General features: G+C 21.3%; 8 protein-coding genes across 8 annotated transcripts; 4 read left to right on the top strand and 4 right to left on the bottom strand.

Moving 5' to 3' along the window:
- Positions 1 to 9: 9 nt before the first annotated feature.
- Positions 10 to 3,303, bottom strand: SRAE_2000175000 (Hypothetical protein; the record flags this gene model as incomplete). Its single annotated transcript, XM_024652738.1, has 5 exons — positions 10 to 24; positions 340 to 357; positions 2,393 to 2,723; positions 2,782 to 3,095; positions 3,145 to 3,303. The coding sequence occupies 5 exons, from the start codon at positions 3,301 to 3,303 to the stop codon at positions 10 to 12; spliced, it is 837 nt and encodes a 278-aa protein (XP_024506285.1).
- A 1,453-nt stretch (positions 3,304 to 4,756) lies between these two features.
- On the top strand, positions 4,757 to 5,734 carry SRAE_2000175100 (Hypothetical protein; the record flags this gene model as incomplete). Its single annotated transcript, XM_024652739.1, has 3 exons — positions 4,757 to 4,769; positions 5,236 to 5,583; positions 5,640 to 5,734. The coding sequence occupies 3 exons, from the start codon at positions 4,757 to 4,759 to the stop codon at positions 5,732 to 5,734; spliced, it is 456 nt and encodes a 151-aa protein (XP_024506286.1).
- Positions 5,735 to 6,985: 1,251 nt separating this feature from the next.
- Positions 6,986 to 7,390, top strand: SRAE_2000175200 (Hypothetical protein; the record flags this gene model as incomplete). Its single annotated transcript, XM_024652741.1, has 1 exon — positions 6,986 to 7,390. The coding sequence occupies one exon, from the start codon at positions 6,986 to 6,988 to the stop codon at positions 7,388 to 7,390; it is 405 nt and encodes a 134-aa protein (XP_024506287.1).
- A 193-nt stretch (positions 7,391 to 7,583) lies between these two features.
- SRAE_2000175300 (Calreticulin) lies at positions 7,584 to 9,356 on the bottom strand (the record flags this gene model as incomplete). The annotated part of the gene is made up of 1 exon (XM_024652742.1): positions 7,584 to 9,356. One exon carries the CDS (start codon positions 9,354 to 9,356, stop codon positions 7,584 to 7,586), a length of 1,773 nt encoding a protein of 590 aa, XP_024506288.1.
- A 1,468-nt stretch (positions 9,357 to 10,824) lies between these two features.
- SRAE_2000175400 (Thioredoxin-like fold domain-containing protein) lies at positions 10,825 to 11,431 on the bottom strand (the record flags this gene model as incomplete). Its single annotated transcript, XM_024652743.1, has 2 exons — positions 10,825 to 11,279; positions 11,332 to 11,431. The coding sequence occupies 2 exons, from the start codon at positions 11,429 to 11,431 to the stop codon at positions 10,825 to 10,827; spliced, it is 555 nt and encodes a 184-aa protein (XP_024506289.1).
- Positions 11,432 to 11,967: 536 nt separating this feature from the next.
- On the top strand, positions 11,968 to 12,697 carry SRAE_2000175500 (BTB/POZ-like domain and BTB/POZ fold domain and BTB/POZ domain-containing protein; the record flags this gene model as incomplete). The annotated part of the gene is made up of 2 exons (XM_024652744.1): positions 11,968 to 12,286; positions 12,327 to 12,697. 2 exons carry the CDS (start codon positions 11,968 to 11,970, stop codon positions 12,695 to 12,697), a joined length of 690 nt encoding a protein of 229 aa, XP_024506290.1.
- A 450-nt stretch (positions 12,698 to 13,147) lies between these two features.
- SRAE_2000175600 (Armadillo-type fold domain and Telomere length regulation protein, conserved domain-containing protein) lies at positions 13,148 to 15,431 on the top strand (the record flags this gene model as incomplete). The annotated part of the gene is made up of 2 exons (XM_024652745.1): positions 13,148 to 14,764; positions 14,802 to 15,431. 2 exons carry the CDS (start codon positions 13,148 to 13,150, stop codon positions 15,429 to 15,431), a joined length of 2,247 nt encoding a protein of 748 aa, XP_024506291.1.
- A 27-nt stretch (positions 15,432 to 15,458) lies between these two features.
- Positions 15,459 to 16,063, bottom strand: SRAE_2000175700 (Phosphatidylglycerophosphatase and protein-tyrosine phosphatase 1; the record flags this gene model as incomplete). Its single annotated transcript, XM_024652746.1, has 2 exons — positions 15,459 to 15,872; positions 15,914 to 16,063. 2 exons carry the CDS (start codon positions 16,061 to 16,063, stop codon positions 15,459 to 15,461), a joined length of 564 nt encoding a protein of 187 aa, XP_024506292.1.
- Positions 16,064 to 17,330: the final 1,267 nt, after the last annotated feature.

The following is a 17,330-nucleotide window of genomic DNA, read 5'->3' on the forward strand; positions in this document are numbered from 1 at the left end:
ATTAAATATTTAATAAATGATATTCTAAAAATAAGTAATATTTAATATATAACAATAAATATAAAAATATATTTAATATATAAACATTAATTAGATATATCTTTTAATCTTTTTTTTTGTATAGACTAAAAAAAGTTATGTAGACTAAATAAATCAAAAAATTTAAATTATATTTTATTTTATTAATATCACTATAGATATACTTTTATACATTATCTAATAAAATTAAGGAAGTCCCTTTGACATGTAATGAAATTTTGTCAGGGTGGAGGTATATATGAGTTTACACCCGATTCGTCAATATTTGAAAATCAATTTGAAAAAATTTTTTAGCATTACCTTTATTTTAGAAGCATTCTAAAGTGGTTAAGTAAAGTATAAAAAATCGGATAAACTAGATTTAAGCTTAGATTTAGATATTTATTTTATCTAAAATTAAAAAAATGATCATTCAATAAAATAAACGTTTCTCACTTAAATAACAATTATAAAGTAGATATATGTGTTAGTTATAATTGAAACATACTGCTAATACTTTATAATTTTAATACAATTATCTGGAAATTAACATTTAAATAAAATAATAATTGATTTTTATTACTTGTTAAATAAAGAAAAGTTTTAAAATCTTACTTTTTATTTATATATAACTATCAATTTATTTAACAAAATAAATTAAAATATAAAAATTTCTTTATTTAGTAAAAAAAAAAATTAGAAATAAAATATTTAAAAATTATAACTAAAACATTGTAAAACTAAAGATAAAAAGTTAAATACTAAATTTTTTAGAACCATTAAAAGTAACGACACTTCATATTTTTAACATTATTTTAAAATTCTCTATTCTTCTAACAGTAATTCGAGAATCATCTTTAAAAATTAAGATCTAAAAAACATAACTATACCTACTTATACGTAACTTAATAAAACAAAACTTGATAACTTTTCTAACATTTTTATTACTAAACAAAATTTGAAGTGCATTGTTTTCTTCTTTTAGTTTTTTTTTTTTTGTCTGATTACTCATCAAATAGAAAAAAAAAATCATCATAAAACAAACTTATTAATATGATTTTTGTTAAAATATTATTTAAATATTGAAAAATCACATTGTGTTTGGGAAAAAAAAAATTTCTAATTGTAAACATATTACTTAATTATGTTAGGAAATTTCTCGAAAACTATCAAATTATATAAAAGCGTAGGATGAGTGATGATTAATAAACCTTATAAAATTAAATAATATTTATTATTTTACCTTCCATCATAATACATTACATCAGACCTTTTTATTTTTTTTTTTTTTTGATAAATTATAAACATATGTACTACATAAATATTCATAACATAATATAAAAAATCAAGTATATAATATTGAAGGCAATTTTAATTTAAAGAAAACTCAAGAAGAAATCCTTCAAATTTTTATTTAATTTCCTACAAAAACTCAATAATAATTTGAGAAAAAAATAATTAAATACTGTATTTTATAGAATTTTAAATAATCAAAAGTATATATTTTAATGGGAAAAGTAGTGTATAGATGAGAAAACATGTTTTTTTAATTTTTATTTTTTTTTCACAGCTGTTTTATTATTATTATTATTTTTTTTAAATTATATTATTTTTTTATTTTTATGGTTTTTTTTTATTAAATATAATTTTAAAGATATCTTTGATTTAGTGATCAAAAAATATGAAAGTATAGTTTTTTTTTTTCAAGTAATATTTTATATTCAGACATTAATATAAATATAATATTTTGTAAAATTAAAGTATTCCATTAAAATTGATTACAACATATAATTAAAAAAGTTAAGAAAATATTCTTAACAATGTTTGTAATCACTAAACTAATAGTATATACAAATCTGAAGGTAAAAGTAAATTTTTAGATATTGTAAAATATTAAGAAAATTTAATTCAATATCTTAATGCATTATAAATCATTTTTTTTTCTACAAAAATTGTGATTTACCTTTTGATATCAATGTAAATTTTATAAACTATATATGTTATAGTTAAAATTATCTTTAAATATTTATATATATTTTTATATGTTTATTTTAAAGATAAAAATAAGATTGTATATTTGGAGTAATAAATTTAAATTATTAATACTTTATAGTACAAATTATTAAAAATATTTTAATACATATAACAATAAGATAAAAAATAAAACAAAATTTTTATTACTATGAAAAGAAAACATATTTTATAAAATATGTTATATCTTAAGTTAAATTAATTTACATAAATATTTATAAAAAATATAAACAAATAATATTATAACAGTTGTTTTAATTTTATTTCTATTACTAGAATTTTTGTTTTCAATTTGTAAATTTAATTTTACCAAAGAATTACCTATATCATTGGAAATACTAACATGTAAATCTTCAATATCCTTATTAACATTACTTATAAATAATTGTACATAATAACAGTAAGGATCAGATAATGATAAATTTTTGATACTTTGAAAATTTTTATCTTCATTTTTATCGATATTATAAAATGGTACATTACTCATTTTGGATGAGGAATAGTAATATTTACTTTCATTCGGTTGAAGTATTGTGTCTTTTAATATCCATGTTATAAATGGATATGAATTTGCACAAACTTTTATTTGCACATATCCACTTTTCAAAGAAACTAATCGACTGTTGACAACTTCAACTGATTGCAAACCAATCACACGGATTTTAGTTTCAGCTCTAAACAAATTTTAAAATGTACTAATGAGAAAATAAATTTAAACAAAGCAAAACACACCCTGTTGATAAAACTTGACCAGTCAAAGAATCTATAGCTTCACATTTATAATATCCAGTCATCCTGATATCACGTACTTCTAATATACAATTTGAAAATGATAGATGTCCCTTATCATTGCCACTACAATCATGAGAGTACTTTAATTGATCACATTTAATATTTTTATACATTTCTCTATCATTATTAACTTGATATTTATTTTCAGGTAACTGATTTAAAACATTAGGTGATTTTTTAAATTTCCATTTTACATTAACAACACCTGGAAGTGATTCAAAAAGACATGTAAAATTTAAAATTCCTTCATTTAACTAAATAAATAATATATTAATAAAAATTATTTATTCAAAAAAAACTTGCTTTATAAATTCCACCTTCAGATATTATATTAGTTTTAACTAACTTTGTATTACATCCAAATTTAGTTTTTTCACAACTTTTATAGCATTCATCAACCTCCTTTGAAGGTATAATTATAGAAAATAATATAAAATAAAAAAAATTAATAAAATTAGTCATTATAACTTATTAAATTTCTTATTTATTGTTTTTAAAATTTACTTATCAATAAAAATTATATTCATTTTCTTATCAAATGATATTTTATTATCAAAAGTATATTTTAACATTTAATTATTACTATTATTATTTGAAACATATTTACATTATGATAAAAATACCCAATAAAGTATTTCTTATCACTCATATTATAATATATAATATTTTTACTTTATATTAATTATTTTTAAATTTCTTACTTTTGTATAAAATAAATGTAATGTTGAATAATATATTTATATATATGATATACAAATAATTTACAATTTTACATACCATTATTTTTTTTATACATTTCCAGTCTTACTCAATTTTTATTTTTTCTTGTATAAAATTATTTTTATAAATATTTTTTTTAAGATTAAAAAAGAATAAGAATTAAAAAAAAAATTATTTATTTAAATAATTATTTATATATTATCATGTAATAGTTAAATCTTAAAATCAATTAAATTTTTTAATTAAAAGTACAAAGATTTAAAGATACAAAATTAATTTTGTTTCTCTATAATATTATTTGTATTAATATAATCTTTATACCTTATAACAATATATAATTATTGATAATTTTATCTACTAATAAATAAAATGGCTTTTTCTCTTTATATGTTCAACATCTTCTTTCTACCATTTAAATATATGTATTTGTAAACAATTACTTTTGGTCCTCATTATTTATTTATCAAACCGTTACACCTTAATAAACCTGTTCAGGTCAATCTGTCTATTATTTCCTTTATTTTTATATCGATAAATACTACATAGTATTTAATATTACTATCATCTATGGTCCATATGTAACTAAAAATGTCCTTTAACATATATATATATTAATGTATATTTATATATTTTCTTTTGTTAGATTATTATTATTATTATTATATATATATTATAAAATTTTTGTTTTTAATTTTTCAATAACAATACTATAATCTTTAAAGTAATTGATCATATTTATTATTTTAAATATCTTCTTTTTCTTTAAAATATAAGTTCTTTAGTAACATTAAATAATTTGTCTACTTATATATATATAAAAATATTTTGTATAAAATATACAATTTTACTTGTATTTTTAAAATTGTATACTTCTTAATAATTCAACCACCTGACTCATTCGTAATAACATTTATTTTCATATTATCAAATTTATTTCAAGACAATTTTTATTAATATTATTATTTATTTATTTATAAAATATAATTATTTTATTAACATATTATTAGAAACATTTAATTATTTTTAAGTTAAATTATAATATATATATAATATAACCTTTTTCCTCTATTCATTGATCTTATTAAATTCTATAAGCAAACAAAAATCATCCTCAGTATGTCATTGAATTCAATTTGTCATATGAGATTTTTATACAAATTTAGGTCTTAACTTTACTTTATCGAGAATAATAGGAATGTATTACAGAGGTATGCTTAAATATTGAAGAATGTAAACAAACGTTGAATAAAATAAAATGTGTACATTTTATGTTGTTTTGACGCATCATTTCTTAGCAAAAGTATTATAATAATTTTGTACAACAAAAATGATAAGATTCATTTTAATATATGTGATGACATAATCATATATAAGACTGTAGAAAAAAAATATATATGTATGATAATTAAGTATATAAAATTAACTGATCACTCCTACATATATAAATATAATAAAATTATTTTTTATTATTATATTTATTTTAAAATTTTATATTTATCTGTAATTTTTATTAACTTTTTTTTTTTTAAATAATTTATATTAAAAAAAATAATATAATAATTAACAAAATAATATATTTATTTTATATAATTTTTTTTTTATTTAATATTAATATCAATAACTTTATATATATTTTATATTTAAATAATAAATTATATCTTTTTTTATTTATAGATCTTTTATTATATCTTAATACATTAATTAGTATGATTGTACGGCATTTATTTTATATTTTTCCTACATGCTTAATATTAGCATTTTTTATTGATTATACAAATGGTCAAGCATTGAATGATCCTATCACACAATACATTGAAGGTAGACTAGGAAATCGTAGAATATTTTGGTGCCCCTCAGGATATGGATATTTAGCTTATTGTCCACAACCAACTGATTGGGATAATTATAATTGGTGTTGTACCTGGCCATATATGGGAAGTTGGAAACCTTCCTGTTGTCCATTTGCAATTCCTACAGGTGCTGTTGTTGCTATAATAATAGCTTCCATAGTTTTATTAGCAGGTAAAAAAAAAAAACATTTTTATATATTATCTAATAAAAATTTATTTTTTTTCTAGTTTTAATTGGAATGAGTTGTTGGTGTTGTTATTGTTGTCCATTATATAAACAGTTATATGAATATGAAGATGATCCAAATTATGAAGGAAGATAGTTTACTTTAATATTAAAATATATAAAAGTGCCGTAACAACATACTATCTTAATTTATAGATAATACTAAAAAAAATCTATTTATGAATGAATCTTACTGAATATGATAATATTATACATATCATTTCTATTAAAAAAAAAAAACTCTAAAATATTGTTTAAATATAGTTTATTTGTATCAACAATTAAACTATATATTTTATATATCTCATCAACTAAAATTTATAACTAGTGAAAAGTTAGTTATCTTCTTAAATTTTCCTATTCAAAAATTATTTGAAAAAAAAACAAACAAACAATATATAACTATAAGAAGATTTTTTGGAAGATATATTTTAAAAAATTCTATACCAATTATTTCCTACTTATGTAAAATTTTAACTACTTTTAATTAATTTTGTAAAATTATTTAAATAATAATAACTATATTTATAACTTTTGTTAATATTATAATTGTTAAAAACAAATTCATTTTATACCTTTCATTAATAAAAATTGTCTTTGTCATTAGAAATTATTTTATCATAACTATTAATATAAAAAAAATCTACAAAAGTTTGTATTTTTTTTTATTTATATTTTTCACAATATATATTAAAATAAAATCATTCATCATGTGCTTTTATATAGTGATGGTAAAAACTTTTTAAAACCTAAAATTATAATATATTATTCATAAATAATATTTTTTTACAGTTTATATATTTACAATTTGTTTTGAAAATAATAAATTAACAGTTACAAAAAAAAAATAATGATAATCAACAAATTTTTTTTTCAAGTTAACATAAAATAACAAAAAGTGTCTTATTAATATATTAATTTATACTATAAAAATTAATCTTCTCAAAAAAAAAAAATTGTAAATTATACAAATTTAATATATTTAATAATAATGTTTATAAATTATTACAATCTCACAAAATATTTTTATATTTATAAATCATATTTTCTATTACTAACAATATAAATAAAAATTTATTTTATTGTAGATCTTATTATCAAGCAAAATAAATACTATGTATAATCAGGGAAATTAAATATTGGATAGTATAAATAGATTGTTTAGAGAATTTTTTAACTTTGATAAATTTATTATTGCCTAACACAATATTATATCTTTTTTCGTTTTAATAGATCATAAATTTTTAGTATAATTTTCAATGAAGAAAAGTTTATAATATAATATTATTTATCATTTTTTTCTATCTTTCTAGCATCAAAAATATTTTCTATATATGCAAATTAAAATATGAGTTCTGTTATATATCATACTTTTAGAAATATTGTTGATAACTCAAATTATATATTAACACCTAACAAATCAGAAGAAAATAATTTAAGTACAAATATATCAACAACAACAACTTTTGTTAATACAAATATATCTCGTAGATATAGTAGTACAAGAAGTAATGATGTAAATAACAATGATGTATTTTTTTTATTTGCTGCATTAACAACATTTTTTGGTGCCTGTTGCCTTTTGATGTCATTTACAAATCATTACTTAATAAGAAAAGTTATCATATTACGACAACAAAGGAGAAATTTAGAAAGAAACGAAGATGGTACAAGACAGGTACCTATAACAGAAGTTTCTAAAAATTCCGACAACTCCGATATCAGGAAATCATATCTTGATAATGTTGAATAACTTTATAAATATTATCAAAAAAATATTAATATTAAAAATTTATTAAATAAAATTTATAATTTTGAACAAATTAAATGTCCACAAAAACAAAACAAATGACACTTTCTTATTGGTACAATAAGAAAATATCAGATCATTGAAAATAAGAGAAAAAAACCCATTTATCCAAAGGATATATTTGTTGAAAGCTTTATCAATCCTGACGACGGGCACGAACTTTACGTTGGCGGACGGCTTCTTTTGGAGATTCTGTATTAGCATCCTCCTTTGGTAAATCTGTATTTGATTCTTCTTTTTGAGAAATATTGTCATCATCTTGATTTTCGCTACCTTGTAATTCCTCTTCAAGATCATCTTTTGTTATTGTGACAATTTTATCATCTTCCTCTGAACTTCCACTTAATTGTTCTTCATCTTTGTTATCATCTTCTTCTTCCTCTCCTTCAACTTCTTCAACAGTTTCTCTTTCTTTGTCATATGAAACAGGTGATGTATTTGTTTTTCTACCAAATAAATAAATACCACCAAATATAAGTGGTAGAAGTACACAAAGAGCATAAACAACCCATAGATATGGTTTATCTTCTGTTGCATCAATTAATTGTTTAAATAATCCAACTGATGGATTATTAATAGATTCGAATTCTTCTTCTTTCTTTTTTATAAGAGCAAAAGTCTCATCAGCAAATTTCTTAGCAACATCAAGATCATTTGTAATGATGATATTATCGAATAATATTTGTTTAGACATTGTCCAAAGTTCTATTCCAATTGCAGAGAATGGTAACATTTCATCAAATGGTTTTGGAAGAAAATAGTTTGGATTTTCAATTAATTTTGGAGACCATACTCCTTTATAATTTGGATTTGGTATTTTTGGTTTCTTCCATTTACCTTTATATGCTGGATTTGGAATTGTTGGTTGAGTCCACTTTCCACAACCACTAACTCCTTCACAACGTGGATTTTTAATTAATGGAGCTTCCCATTCACCATCCATTTCATCATCCCAATCTTTTGGTTTCTCTGCTTCAGGATTAGGAATTAATTCATTTTCATCTTCAAGCCAATCTGATGGTTTTACGGCATTTACATCAACAATTGTTTCTGGTTGATTCTCATCCCAATCATCAGGTTTTGTAGCAGTTTCATCAAATATAGTTTCTCTATCATCCCAATCACTTGGTTTTTTATCATTTGGATCATGAATTTCTTTTGGTGGAGTCAATGGTGGAACCATATCTTTTAATAAATCTCCACTAACTTGAAGAACATTATCAATTAATATTGAATAAGTGTTATCCTTATTGATAACTAAAGTATAAAGATGACTCTTTTTATCATCAAAGAGTGCATTTGGGTCTTTAAGATTAAGAGGTTTACCATTAGAATGTTCAGAAATTGTTTTATTTATTGGATTCTCAAATCTTATAATAAAATGAACTTTAGCAGTTGTACCACACTTATCAGGTCCAAATAAAATTGAATAAGGTGTTTTGTCATTAAATAAAGATAAATCTTTTTCTGAACCTTTTACAAGTAATTTCAAGTAACCACCACCACATTCTTGTCCTTCTTCATATAATACTTCATATTGAATAACTAATGAATCTTCTTTAAACTCAAATGGTTTATTTAACTTAGATGAAATAGCGTGATGTTTTGCTTTACTTTTAACTACTAATTTCATGTCATTTTGAATTAAAACATTGGATGGTTCTGATATATCCCATAATCCATCGAATTTAGATATATCCTCATCTACACCCTCTTTTTTAGCTTTTGAAACTACCCACGTTTTTTTTAATTGATCTTTTCCGGTAAAATATTCAAACATATATACATTTTCCGGAATACTTGGTTTTGAAAACTGTCCAGCTTCAAATGAGGCGCTAGACTCTTCATTACAGTTTATTTGAAGGCCAAAAATAAAAATAAAATACAAAATAGGTAAATAAAGTGTCATACCTAAAAAATATATATATATAACTATAAAAAAATTGGCAAACAAAATTTTCTCGAATTTAGAAAAGAGTACTTAGTACAAATAATTAATATATCAAAAAAGAATAAATATTTTTGATACATACAAGTAAAACTATATTATTGGTATAATGTTTATTTGCTTAATAGCTGGCCACGTAATATTATAATTCCGAATATTCTAGAATAGAGTTGGCAAAATACATCCAGCTGGTCTGATGAGGTCTGATTTTTTTTTCAAGCTTGTTATAAATGTGAATAACTAAATTTTCAACTCAACCATTTTACAATTATAGGATATATATATATATTTATATATATTTCTGTAGTTTACCTCATTATCTGTATGTACTTATTAATGTTACAACATAATTAAAAAAGATAGTTATAAAAATTGTATTTTCTGTAAATATTTAATGGAAAACTTTTAACATATTAATAAATGTTAACCTATATATCATATCACAGTAATAGAAAGGAAAAGTAATTATCAAATTTGAATAATACTTTCTAAAAGAGTAGTTAGTTGTATATTATTTTTAGTAAAGAAGTATAACAAGCTTTGCACACAATAATATTAAAATAATTTCTAGTCATTTTATAAAATTATAACATATATAGGCATTACCAAGTATTCATGAGATTATCTCAGCTCAAAAGGAAACTACTGTCAGGCGACAGTATTGAAGTGGTTGTTCATGATGTTTAAATAAACTTTTTTTCTATATAATTATTGTTTTTATGAATATAGAATGTTGTGTTGATAAAAAAAATTAAATAAAAAATTATTTGTTAGTTCAAAATTTGAAAAATGTTTAAAAGATATTTTGAAATCATACAGTATTCATTGAATTGAGTTTTTTTTTTTAAATTGAAACTTATGAAATATAAATATTGGAAAATATAAAGTTAAGTAATATTAAAATTAAATAGAAGTTTATATATGTGTAAAATTTGAGATGAATGTTATAAAAGGCCTATTAATAGTTATTTTTCTTTAAAATAAGAATAAACTAACATATTGTTATAGAAATATGCCTATCATATTTATAAAAAAAAGAAACTATTTTGTAATAAAGATGGTAATTTTAAAAATTTATACATTTTTTATTATACTTTACGAAAACAATTATTCTAAAAAAATAAGTTGTAAAAATTATAACTTTTGTTTAAATACATATTCATGTTATATAATTAATATCAAAAAAAAATACTATACATTTGTCTGGAGAATCGATAATTTAAAATTGATGTTATACCTAATATAAGTAGTAAATAATTTATTCTTATAATTTTTATTTCAAGATTAATTTATTATACATTACTATAATATAATTGAAAAAGAGTATTGTAATTATTTCGGTTATTTAAAAAATAAATTATATATATCAAGGCATTATAAGTAAACAATTTATTTTAAATATAAAACAAAAATTTGTACTATAAATAGATTACAATTCTTTTTTATCTTTTGGAATAAGTTTATTTGGACTTCTTAATTGAGGAACTTCTTTACCATAATGTTTAATAACTTTTTTCATTGTATCAAAAATATGAGAAGGATTAGAATAATAATATTTGTAATTTTTGTATTCAGCTTTTTCATTAACAAAATTTTCCATAACATCTCCTCTCTTGTCAAGGAATAAAACTCTTGGTGAATAATTTCCATCTGGTTTATATTCATCTTCATGAGGTTCTTCTTCATCCTGTGCATTAGTCATAACAAAGAATTTAGATAATGTTGTAAATACTTTTTGAGCATTTTTTTGTTGGAATATTTTTTTAAGATTTTTACATGCCTGACACCATTCTTTGTGAATTAAAAAGAAAATTGGTTTATTTTCTTCTAATGCTACTTCAACGGCATCTTCCCATGGAACCCATTTAATATCATCACCCCATCCTATAATAAATTAGAATATTATTTTATAAAAAAACAAATTTTTAAAATTTACCTCTTGACAAAGGATTTGCTTCTGACTTTTCAACATCAGTATTTGTACTAACAAAAACTATAGTAGCAGCTAAAATAATTCCAATAATATATGATCTCATGATTTTAAATTAAATAAGGATTAAATCTTTTACTTTATTATTATAAAATTCTAGATACACGTGTATATGGGAGGAGTATAATTTCTTAGTTCACCGTTTTTCTAGATATCCTTTCATGGTTTTATATTTAAGATAATCTACTGCGGAGTTATCAAGAAATTTTATACGCAATGTCCTTGACCATTTGACAAAGAAATGTATTAATTTTTTGAAAGTTAATGAATGTGGAAAATAATAAACATAATTTACAATTAAATATTTTTTTTAAAATATGAATTATTTAGTATTCATTAAATTTTTGAATTTTATTTAAAAATAAATAAATAAATAAAAAAATTGTAGTTGATTCTTGATATAATATTAATTATAAAAAATATTTATATATATTTATTTTTAACTTATTTTAAGTTAAGTTAATTTAATTTATATATATAAATTTCGTCTTGCAAAGATTTTTTTAAAAAATTCATTTGTATGGTGCAACCATTACTCAAATTCCCTTTAAGTTAAAAATTTTTTAAAAAATTATAAAAGTTATGGGACATAGTCAGTTGGATTTTAATATTCAAACATGTTCCGTATACTCATTTGAATCAATGGATGCAGAGGAGAAAGAACCTTTTATTTATGACGACTTTTCAACTCCTAATCGTTCAAGGAATTACCCTTTAATTGTTGGTAAAACTATTTTTTATGTAAACCCAGGATATCTCTCTGAATATTCAATTTTTTTTTCAAAATTTTTTAATAATAAAAAAAATGTAGACATAAGTTTATTAGATAATACTGAAGAAAGTGATTTCTTGGAACTTCTCAGAGTTTTACATTATTGTCCAATTCGAAAACCAATTGATGGTATGTTTAATTTTTCATTTATAATATAATTTTTTTTTAGATTGCAATGCTATGTTATGTTTTAATTTATCAAATCTTTTTCAAATTGGTACATTAAAGAAATATACAGAAAAATATATAAATAAAGTAATTAATAAAACAAATAATGTTGCTATTTTGGCTGATATTGTTACACACTTAAGTGTCTATGATAATACTTCGGATTCATATTTTCTTGCAATAAATAGATTGGTAAAATTGGAGGATGATAAATTTTGTTGTTCTGATACTTGGAATCACTTGTCTGTTGATGTTTTTGATGACGTAATATCATTACGTTATCACTATAGAAAATATAAGAAATTAAATAGATTTTGTGAAAGGGTAAAAAATTGGATGGGTAGAAAAAATATAGATGTTAGTTCTTATTAAGTATTTATGTTTTATTAATAATGTTTTTTTTTACTGTACATTTGTATCAAATATATTTTATAACATTTTCCTAGTAACACATATTTAAAATAGTATTTTAAACATTTTTAATATTTTTAAAAGGTAATGAATTTTTACACATAAAGTGGTTTGATTAATATTTTTTTTAATAATATAAACTATAAAAATATTTATCATTTGTGTTTATAATCACATTTACTATATCTTATTAATTGGTTATTATTTTGAACTTAATATTTTAATTAAATAATCATAATTTAAGGAAAGTTTATTAAAAGAATCTACAGTCTTTTGTATTGTAATAATTATATAATAATATTTTTATTACTGTAAATTAGAACTTATTCTAAAGAGATATCATTTTATAGATATTTATAAAGAATTATTAATGGGTATTAATATAAATTTAAAAAATTTTTGTACTTAAAAATGGAATCATTGTTAAAGGAAACTGAAGAAATTAAATCAAGACAAAAGTTAATTGATATTTTGAAAAGATCACAGAAAATATTACCAGATGCTTCACCATTTTCTGTTACTCTTTTTTATACAGAATTAATTATAAATTCATTTGTTCCATCAGTTAGGTCATTTCTAACCTCTAATGAAATTGACAATCTTTTATACCCTACATTTTTACTTCGCCCAAAGGAGGCCATCGAAGTTATCTCTCTTACATTGGGAAATTTTACTGAAGAAACACATAATACTTATTTTAAATTTGAAAATATTGCACAAATTTTGAGATTAACAATTGATTCAGAAAAAAATTTATTTAATATATTTCAAGGTATTTCAAATGATTCAGAAGTTAAATTATTTATTGATATTTTATTAAATATTCGTATCAAAATATGTAATTTAAGAGGTATCTTCAAAAAACATGGTATAATTAATGAATTATTAAATGATTTGGAAATTTGTTATGGAAATGTTCCATTTATTTTGTTAAAAACAAATATGTCTCATTTTATTTTATATTTTTGTTATAAAATTAGTCAATTCAATGAAAACTTATGTTATAATATTGTCAAAAAATTATTTGAACATACGGAAGTGAATGATATCTTTAAAAATTATCGTGTACTACACAGTAAACAATACCAATATTTATTTATTGTTTTATTAAAATCTTCTTTTACTGTATCAGAATTGATATCTATATACAAAAATAAGAATATTGGAATAAGGGAAGCTGCATCGTCAATAGTCACAGAATTAATGATGGATATTTCTAATTCAAATGGAGTCAAAATTTTTAATAAATTTGTTTTTGTAATATCTGAATGTTTATCTTCACAGGAATATTTAGATATAGTAAAGTCTATTTTAGAAAAATTTGAAAATCAATTAGATATGCCAGATTTTGTGAGTGTTGCACAGTTATTAAATATTGCAGCTGCTTTAAAAATTATGATAAGAAAAGTTAATGATAGTGAAAAAGAAGATCTTAAGGAACATATTCAAAAATTTATTATGTGCAGTTGGAATTCGATGCTTAGTGCAGATGAAAGTAGAAAACAAATTACATTTCATTTTATTGCATGGTTTATTGAAGAAATTAAATATCATGAAGATAAGTACAAGAATATCAAAGATTGGGAAGATGAAAATTTAGTCAAAAGTTGGGAATTGCTATTTCTTGAAAAAATCTTTGATAATGTTGATGTTAATGAACAGGAGACATCTAATACTATAGAGAACACAACAATTGAGATTAAAAATTTTAGTATTGATGATTCATCAACATGTCTTGATAGTGACGATGATGATTTGCCTTCATTTTTAAAAACATCAAATAAGAAATCATATAAAAAGGATTTAGATAGTGATGATGAAACAGAAGAAATTTACAAAGAATTTCATTATATTTCTGATTGTATAAATGAAATTTCTGACACAGAAGATCGGTTAACATTTATTGGAGGAGTACAATGTTTAGATTCACTACTTAAGAAAAAAGCTTTAGGATATAAAGATTTTGCACCAATAATATTAAAAATGTTTCTTCATATACAAAATAAATTTTATTTTGAAGATTTCGAGGTAAGTTTCATTAAAATATTATTAATATTTTTTCTAGAAATATCGTGAAAGTATTCTTGTTTCTGTATTAACTTTTAATCCACACTTAATAATTCCATTTATAAAATCATTTGTAAATGAAGTAACGTCATCTTTTGAAAGATTACTATCTCTGGATGTTTTAAATTTAACAGCTTCAAAATTAAAAAAAGTTAATCCAAAAGTTTTTCACCAAAAGATAAGTGAAATTATTTCTACTTTACTTTGTGTTTTTTATGGAAACTCTTTGATAATGAATGACTTGGAAGGCAATCAATCTATAATTACAAAAATTTTACTAACAATTGGTGATTTAGTAATTATAGCGGAAAATACACCACAAATTGTATCAATTGTCTCGAAAGTCTTCAGAATATTAAAAATAATACGTACTTACAATAAGCAAACATTTAATACACCTTGTATATCAGTATACATTGCAATAACTAAATCATGTAATTCTTCTGTTCTAAAAGATTCATTAGAGGGAGAGTTAAAAGAAGTACTGATGTGGGTCACTAATATGATTAGTAATGTTAATTCTCTAATGAATGATGAAAAATTTATGTCAAGTGAAGATAAATTTACCCAAAGAGATTATGCATATCATTTAATAAAAAATATTCAATCAATTTTAAATAACAAATAAACAATATAACATTTTAAACTATTTTTTTTATTGTTTTAAAGGACTTTTAGATTGAGCATCTAAATATCTTCTATATTCATTAACAGTTCTCCAATGAGCATTACGTAATAATACTTGTGGACGTTTGTTTCTTAAATATTCTAAAGCTACATTTGGCATATAATTATATTTTTTTATAAGATAACACATAGCAATTGTTGCACTACGTGTTCTTCCTGCCTTACAATGAACATATACACTTTTTCCTTCATTATTAACTTCTTCTATAAATGAAAGTGCACCTAACATATTGACGCGTGAAGTTGATCCAAAAAAATCAGTCATTGGAATGTGGTAAAATTTAATATTTTCTTTTTTCCAATCTTCATCATCCATTGAATTGTAAGTAACAGCTAATTCAAAAGGTTCTGTACAACACACAACTCCTCCTACATTTTCTTTCTAAATTAATTAAGTTATAAATTTTATTTTATAATAAATACCTTTAAATCTTCTACCATTGATTTGAAAGGTAAAGCACCAACAATAAGACCGTCATCAATTCTATTAAACCATGCCCATTTTCCTGGTTGAAGGTAGTTTTTTGCAATATTAAAGGCTAATGACGGATAAAATGCAATATAACTAAACATTTTCTAGAAGAAGAACATTACCTATCAAAATTTTACTTTCTTTTTTCTCTACAACATATTTCCAAACATAAAAAAAAATCTTTGTAAGAATTTATGTCAATCAAATAATTTTAATTTTTTTTCAATATGTAAATATTTTATGAAAATGTATAAATATAATTTTATAACTTTTTTATTTTTGATTTGGAATTTGAATTTATTACAAAATCAGTGTCATATTATTTTACACAAAAAAAGATAAATTAAATTTTTTTTGTGTTTGTGTTAGAATCAAAATTTATGTTATATAAAAAAATTCTAGATTTTAAATTTACGACAGGAACTCTGAATTTCAGATTTTAATCTTAATTTTAGAGTCACTGATGTATAGAATTTTTTTTTAAATTACGATGTTGATTAAATAAAAAAAATTTATACTAAAATAATAAAGAAAAATAAATAATTAAAAAAAAACAACTTTTTTTGGAATTTGAATATTCTACTACAGTCATTCGATAGCCCTTGAAAAGGGATGAATTTTGAATATAATCAACAATATTCGAAAATTGAAACTTCAGGAGTTATAGGGATTCAAAGTTGAGGGGCGAAATTGGGGAATATTTTTTTGCAAATCTTGACTTCCATGATAATATTGTAAATGTTAAAAATAAACAGTTGATTCTAGATCAATTTTTTACGATAAATTCATTAAGCCTATTTACAACTTTATAGGACTTCTAAAAATGAAGTTATGATAAGAAATAAGTTTTAAAAAAAGTTTTAACTATTTAGTGATAACTCAAGTTAATGAGGTCACAGGTCCTTGAAACTTGATGCGCTGTGCTTCTTTTATAATTTAAGTTATACCTTACGTTGAAAACTTTTTTATATTTCCAACCGTTCTTGAAATACTGTGCTTGGTACTTTTTCGCGCGTAATCCATTGTCACCATTTTTTTATATCTCGAAAGTTATTAATGGTATAAAAAAATTTTGAAGGTAGACACCACTTGAAAACTCATTTGAAGCCGATTGCCGAAATCTGCTTGTATTTATCTTTATTTTGAAGCGCGTTATGACAAAGGGCGGAAATTTTTCTAAAATATTCATTGTTCCCGACTTTTCAGTATCTCAGCAAATACTTATCCTATGAGGATGGGACTAGTTTCATTCGATTTCTATTCAAAATTAGGTCTAGAATATTAATTTTCATAGCTATAGCATTATTATTTTCAGAGATTTAGAAATTGGCTGATAATATTTTAAATTTCCGACTTTACCTTTAAAAA

The sequence above is a fragment of the Strongyloides ratti genome (genome assembly GCF_001040885.1).
Source record: "Strongyloides ratti genome assembly S_ratti_ED321, chromosome : 2".
NCBI lineage: Eukaryota > Metazoa > Nematoda > Chromadorea > Rhabditida > Strongyloididae > Strongyloides > Strongyloides ratti.